Genomic DNA, 7,189 nt, shown 5'->3' on the forward strand with positions numbered 1-7,189 from the left:
ATGCCAATTCCAGCTTTATTTTTGGATTTCTCCGTCTTTCCTTTTGGTCTCTGATTCACAAATTCAGGTGAGAAACCCTGCCCCATAGTTTGAAGCTACTGAGGCTCTCTCACTCTTTATGGCGCCAATAAATGTATCAGTGTCTTCCCACTTGCCCCGCCCTCAGTTATTGACACGCATAATGGGAAATTTGATTCCAACTTAATTTTCCCAGGATGTGTGTTATACACAGTAGCACATCTTTTCCTGGTGATTTAAGAGCTCGTTTTTGCAATATATCCCTGAACTTGGGGTCTGTTTCGTGACCTGTGCTCCCTCCATCACTCTCATTGTATATGTATTGTTCCAGTACTATCTGGTTTCATTACTAGGCTTCGCGTGCCGTGTGTAGATCTGGGTAATTCCCCATCACAGTTCTTCTTCCACAGTGTTTCTCGCTGTGCTAATGTGTTTTTCACACACGTTTTAGAATTCGCACTTCCTAGAGCATACAAGGCCAAACTGAACTCCTTAAAATCAGAATAACTGATAAAGCATTTGGTAGTAAAGTGACTAACCATGCGAGAGCAACCTGGAGAATCTGGAAAACTGTCCTGCAGGCAGCTTCAGAAAGTGCCACCCAAAGCTCCGGGACAGAAAGGACCTTAGAGTGCTGATATACGGGTCTCCGCTCTCCCCAAGTCAGGCTGTGATGTGAAAAACAAACAGCGTTTGCCACTCTGTGTGGGCTCTTGTACTGCTTTATGACAACTCCATGCAGAGAAATAATTAAGTCAGATGGTATTAGCTTAAAGTGAGGCCTTGTTTTTAAAACTAAAAAAATAGAAAGTGCGCTATTTGAATGAAGCAGTTGGTATTTCGTTATGATCCTTTTAGTTAAAACTTTTATATAATGCTTAAATCTTTCAAAAAAATTGTTAGGATCCTTCCCTTGTCAAACAATCTATGCTACTGCTGATACCACTGGGGAAATAAACTTCCAAGTTTGGGTTTTTTATTTTATTTCAACATTTTCTTGAAAATGGAATTGCGTTCTCATCGAGGGCCACAATATAGTTCCATACACTCTCTAGTCTGCAGTGTTGACACAACCATTCTCACCGGTTCTTGAGAAAACAAAAAAAAATTCTCACAGCCTTAAGAAGAACTAGCATGTAGCACCGTCTAGTAAAACATCACTCTGGAGTGCTCCCCACAACATGGACACAGCACACTACTGACCGCTCCCCACAACATGGACACACAACACACTACTGACCGCTCCCCACAACATGGACACACAGCACACTACTGACCGCTCCCCACAACATGGACATAGCAGGCTACTGACCGCTCCCCACAACAGGACACAGCACACTACTGACCGCTCCCCACAACATGGACACACAGCACACTATTTATTCGCCCCTGTTTGTTACTTTAAACTTTCTTCTGGCAGAAGAAACCATGGTGCAGGAGGGGAGGGAAGGAAGAAGCTCAGACTCCCACAACTGACAGGAAACCTCTCCTCATTCCTATGGTAACATTGCTGACTCCTGTTACCTAACAGTGGGAGTGAGAATTGCCTACATCTATCTGTGGCTTCTCAGCATCCTCCTGGTAAGGTCAAACTTGTTTCTGGTTTTCTCTTGGAAGATAGGTTGGAGAAAAAGAATAGTTGCACTGAATGAACTAATGACAGCTCTTCCATTGCGAGGTATAAAGGGCTCCTCTTTGCTTCAGCAGGTATCTCGAGCATGCAGACATTGTCATGGACCAAGGCTATGAACGCTAAGTTCTCTCCTCACTTTCTTACCTCTGACCATTGTCTACAAATGGACCTCTTGCATTGCCACGTTGTTTTCATGACACTTGTCAATCTTCATATGTAGTGATGAAAGATGCAGCCAGCCAGCATCCACTCTGGTGTCTCCCCGAAGCCTTCATCAGCCTGCAGGGACAGGGTTGTCTAAGGGCCTCATGGGAACCACTGCTTTTCTGAGTAATTTGAGGAAACTGCAGACAAGAGAAACTTCCAAACTTTTGCTTTTAGCAGAGAATTAGAAAGAGAGACCATCTAAGTTTCAGGATGGAAGAGCAAATGCTGTTCAGGTGCCAAGTAAAATATATCAAGATGAATGCGTAGATTTTATATTAACCCCTAGACAGACGTTTCTTTACAAAAGTATGAAGGAGAAGGGGCTCAAATAATGTAGAAACATCAGTGCTAACACTTCAGCAATAACATGCAATGCTTCTAACCCTCTAGTCAATCAATAAAACAGAAACATACCACGTCTCCACTCTGTGAAGCTGCATTCTTTCTGTCTCTCTGAGTTATCTTCCATGTGTGTTGTGAAACTTAATCAGAAATAAAAATGGAAAAATGAAGTCTTTACTCAGCTGCTCCAGCCTGCCCTGGTTCCTCATAGTATTCTGCTTTTTACTCTTCAAAAGCTCTGGAAGGCTTGTGGACACTTCTGGGATCCCTCACTCTTTCCAGCCTCCCCCTCCCTTGCCTTGTCCCTGTCGCAGCATACGCAAAGCCAGGGTAGAAATGTTCTGCGTTCTGCTAAGCCACCTAGGTGACATTGATTCACTGTCCCTGTGGGATGGTAGTATACACACAAACATACATATATGCACACGCACACAATGTCGTCCCAACACCCTCCTTTCGTGCGTATGTTCCTAGTTGCCGTCTTCTACCTGAGTTCTCCATGGTTTACTGTTACTGATGTTCTCGTGTGCGACTCTTCCCTGTCCCAAGCCTTGATCACAGTGGCTCCCTTTGTTTGCTTTGGCATCACCAGCTTTTCCCCAGATCCTCCTGAGCCATGACACTTGAAACCTTTCTGCTTGAAGCCTCTTCTCCCAGTGAGTCTACATGGGTTTTCTGCTTCCATCACATGCCACTTCGGGTCGACGTCCCTTTAGTCCACTTTTCTGTGGAATTACTCTTTTATTCTTTGTTTCATAGAAACTCACACAATTTTGGATTCTATGTTATTAATTTACTTGTCCTTCCTGAAAATTTTCGGAGCGACAGAAACTATATAAATCTGTGTCTTTGGGTCGATAAGCACTCTGGGTTTGATCCTCAAGAAGAATGACATTTGAATGAAGAAACAAAAACCAAGGCATTGTGGTACCAGAAGAACAGAAGCGCCATAGGCACTGTAGAACCTGCCACATGTAAAGACGTGCCATGTGAGGAGCACCATGGATTAGCGGTGGCAGGAGAATTGCTATTGGCTAATTTTTTTGATGTTTAGACTTCAAAGCTTTGCTTCACAGAAAAAAAAAAGCTAAAAGGATTAATGTAGTAAATAAACAATTCCAAATAATTGCCAAAACCAAAAGAATATGTGACTCGGTGTCTACCCAGTGGCCCAAGTCTGACATGCTTCCTAAACCTCAAAGTGCTCAGAGTCATCAAAGGATAAAGTGATGCTGTCAAAGTGAGAGACATTAATTAATTAATTAATATGCTGCATTAATTAATTAATTAATATGCTGCATTAATGCAGCACAATCTAAAGCTCTGTGGCTGCAGGTAAGCAGGTCAGTTCCTACAGCTGCTTAAGAGAATAAATGCTTGTTCAGTGAAATTGAGCAAGTGTAAATACCAAAAAGGTTGGGGGAGGGAAAGTGTGATGAGGGAGCTGACACAGAGGTGCCATAGTCGGTGTGTACTCACATGTTGTCAATATCCCACAGCCTTTGTGGTTGAATTATTTCTTAATACATTGTGCAAAAGTTAACACTGAAAATAACATAAGCAAAATCACACAAGGGCAGTATTTATATAATTTGAAAAACAACCACTAAATATTGAAAGAATGGTTATTCATAGAATTAGATAAATCAAATAGTTGAACAAAAGAATCACAGAAAAGCAACAAATTATCTTAAAATGTACTCACGCTCAAAAGACAAACAAACAAACAAACAAAACATGAGGCTAGATTTTTTGTAAGTATATGGGGTGTCCCGTGTTGCCATGACACTGCCAGACATAGCTCTTGCAGGTCTTCTGCAAATGTGTTCTCCAAAGGTTACTACTAACATTTTATAATCCCAATATTTGTTACTAAAACTGCACACTTACTTACAGACTTTCTGTTTTGGTTTTGAAACAGAGCTGCTGTGTAGACAAAGCTGGCCTCTAACTTGTGGTTCTTTTCTCTCAGCCTCCCAAGAGCTGGGATTGTGACTGTACAACCCCCAACCCACATGCTGAGACTATCACCTAGTGTCACTATTCTCATGCTTTCTTTTCCTATCCTCCTCGTCTCCATTTCTCCTTCTCCTTCTCCTTCTTCTTCTTCTTCTTCTTCTCCTTCTCCTTCTCCTTCTCCTTCTCCTTCTCCTTCTCCTTCTCCTTCTCCTTCTCCTTCTCCTTCTCCTTCTCCTTCTCCTTCTTCTTCTTCTCTTCTCCTTCTTCTTCTTCTTCTTCTTCTTCTTCTTCTTCTTCTTCTTCTCCTCTTCCTTCCTCCTCCTCCTCCACCTCCACCCCCTCCTTCTTCTTCCTTCTTGTCTCACTCTTAGCCCAGGCTGTCTGCAACTCACATGTAGCTTCACTATGAGGCCAAGGGGTCTCAAATTAATGGCAATAAGGCCTGAGCCCCCTGAGTATTAGGATTATAGCTGTAAGTTTCCATGGCTAGTTCAACATAACTTTTACTATAACCTTCAACATTTTTTTTAAACGAGGTGACGCTAGGCATGATGGTTCACTCTTTCAGTCCCAGCAGTTAGAGGCAGAGGCTGTAGGATTAGAAGTCCACGGTCCTCCTTGACTATTTAGTGATGGATGCTACCTGGCTCTATGACACACTGTCTCAAAAAACAAACAAACTGTCACATTAATACCGATTAATAGTAAATTTGTGCATATTCTTACAAATCAGCAATACTCCCTAGCTACTTTTTCTTTATAACTAAACAAGAAAGGGTATACAGAGGTCTTGTACTGAATTATTTTCTTCCAGTAATTCAACTTAATAAAAAGTTCACATAGTGTATATAAACTTGGAGTTTTCTGTTTTCCCCCTTTAGGAAAAGAAAGAAAGGCAGGAAAGAATTGAACGGAAACATAAGAAGCGCCATTCCTTCCTTGAAAGTGGGACACACACCCCATGGAGCCCTCCAAGCAGAACTGCGCCCTCAAAAGTATTTTGACAATTCTGGTTCTTGATTTATCAGTTCACTAACTTTACCCATGGATTTAAAACCAGTCATCTCATTATATGTGGTTAGAAGAATCTGTTTGTATTACCCACGGGAGCTTCTACGGAGCATGGGAGAGACACTTTGCAGTTTTGTCAGTGGAAGCATTTCTGAAGTGTAGATAAACTGCCTCAGACAATAAGCTAATCAGATTGCTGGGACAATCCAGATGCATGAAGCTTTATCATGTCCTGATCATTCCTGAAGTAGGGTGATCCGTGGTCAGTGTCACTGAGATCTGCATCTTTTAAAGCATGTTTCATCCCACTAATGAGAGGAAGCCATCTAGACACCACAGTCACACGGATGACTTGGCAACTATGGGCATATTGTTTCCTCTCTGGCTTTCAGCTCAGATCAGTGTCTACACTGCAAGTTAGAGTCTCGGCCAGTGGAGGCCGCGGGACTCTAGTTGTCACTTTATTTAAGATCTTTGCCTTATGGTTGAATCTCAGTGTGTGTTGCCTGTGAGGCTTACCTGACAATCACAGCCACTTCTCTAATGGGCTCACTTCTGAAATGTTTTTTGTAAATTCCATCTCAATCTGTTTATCGTCTGGTTGACATCAACAGGAATCAATTTGATGACAGTGCTTTGTTGTCCGGTAGCTATGAAAATTTCTTAAGAGTTCAGGGTCGTTATCCACACTCTTTCTAGACTAGAGTTATAAAGGTAGTGAAGTCAACACCCCCTTCTTACCTAATTTAGAGGGGTTCAAGTTGCACGTGGAAGCAGATGAATAAGAATTTGAACTTGTAAAAATGGTCAAGAATGTTTGTTTGTTTGTTTATGTATTTATTTATTTATTTATTGGACCTCTGCTTCTCCCTATATCAGCTGGTCCCATACTTGACTAGCCGTCCCTTAAAACAGACCAGACCAGTCATTGGAATGCTGCTGTAGGCGGTACTGCAATACAGAGACAATCGACGAGAAGTGTAGTTGCTACTGTTCCCTAAGCTCTTACTTCACCTTTGCTGGATCTTTACAGATGTGATTTGTCAGGTTTGTAACAACTATACAGGGTACGTGTTCTTAGCTTTATTGCGCCGAGGCTTAGAAAGTCCAAGCCAACTTGCCACACAGCTAACATGTGAATGGTGGGATGAGAACCCAAAGTCTCCCGTGAGAGTCACGTGACCTCAGAAACTGTGGCTCTCACTTGCAAGTGCTTGTCTACTCCCTAGGGCGTGAAGCCATACACTGTTGACGAGACATGCTCCTTTCCCAGTGCCTCCAGATGCTGGATCTCCTTACATGTTTAAAAAGAGGTGCGGATTCATCAGATTTGAGATATTCATCTAGCATCTAATGAATGTCAACAAAGCCAGTAGCTTGCGTAAGACCCACTGAGCAGTAAGTAGCCTTCCTGTAGGATGTGCATAAAGCAGAGTGTAATGAGATGCTTTGTAGCATCACAGAGCAGATCAAATCACATGAAAGACATCCACAGAAGAGCCTACTTCCAGAAGTGGTCATTGAGAGAGTATCAGCAGTGTGCTATCTGTGTGGGATTCAGGACTCACATTTGTGTGTTTTCCCACAATACCAAATAATTGAGCCTTCCAGTACATTGATAAGGGCTTCTTGTATTGATGTAAACAGGTAGAAATTTTTTTTAAAAAAACGCTTGCACATTATAAGGAGTAAAAAGAATGATCAGACAAAATGTACCTCCTTCTTGGGATCAGAAACTAGAAGTGTGCATGTTGTATATTTCGCACTAAGTGTGCACTTCTGCTCCCTGGCCACTTTCTACAGTGTTGTCTTTATTACTGCTGCTAGCTCCTAAATCATGAGAAGCGGATGCCCTAAGTTAACTAATGTAAAGTATTTGGAACATAAGGACTCTATAAATCTTCACTGTCATAATTTATTTACCACGTTCCCCATGTCCTGGACTTGAGATCAGTGTAGGGTAAAATCAGCGAGCACAACAGGAGTTATTTGTCATACATCCTTAGCACGCAAAAGAAG

The 7,189-nt window shown here is 42.0% G+C and overlaps 1 protein-coding gene across 1 annotated transcript in view; it reads left to right on the top strand.

The window, feature by feature from the left end:
* Positions 1 to 5,771, top strand: part of Map9 (microtubule associated protein 9) — a 31,354-nt gene extending 25,583 nt beyond the window's left edge. The window contains exon 13 of the mRNA XM_051157347.1: positions 5,041 to 5,771. Coding sequence (XP_051013304.1) covers positions 5,041 to 5,163 — 123 coding nt within the window. The 3' untranslated portion in view covers positions 5,164 to 5,771. The remainder of the gene's footprint in view (positions 1 to 5,040) is intronic.
* The last annotated feature ends 1,418 nt before the right edge of the window (positions 5,772 to 7,189 follow it).

This window comes from Acomys russatus, chromosome 15, assembly GCF_903995435.1.
Source record: "Acomys russatus chromosome 15, mAcoRus1.1, whole genome shotgun sequence".
Lineage (NCBI taxonomy): Eukaryota > Metazoa > Chordata > Mammalia > Rodentia > Muridae > Acomys > Acomys russatus.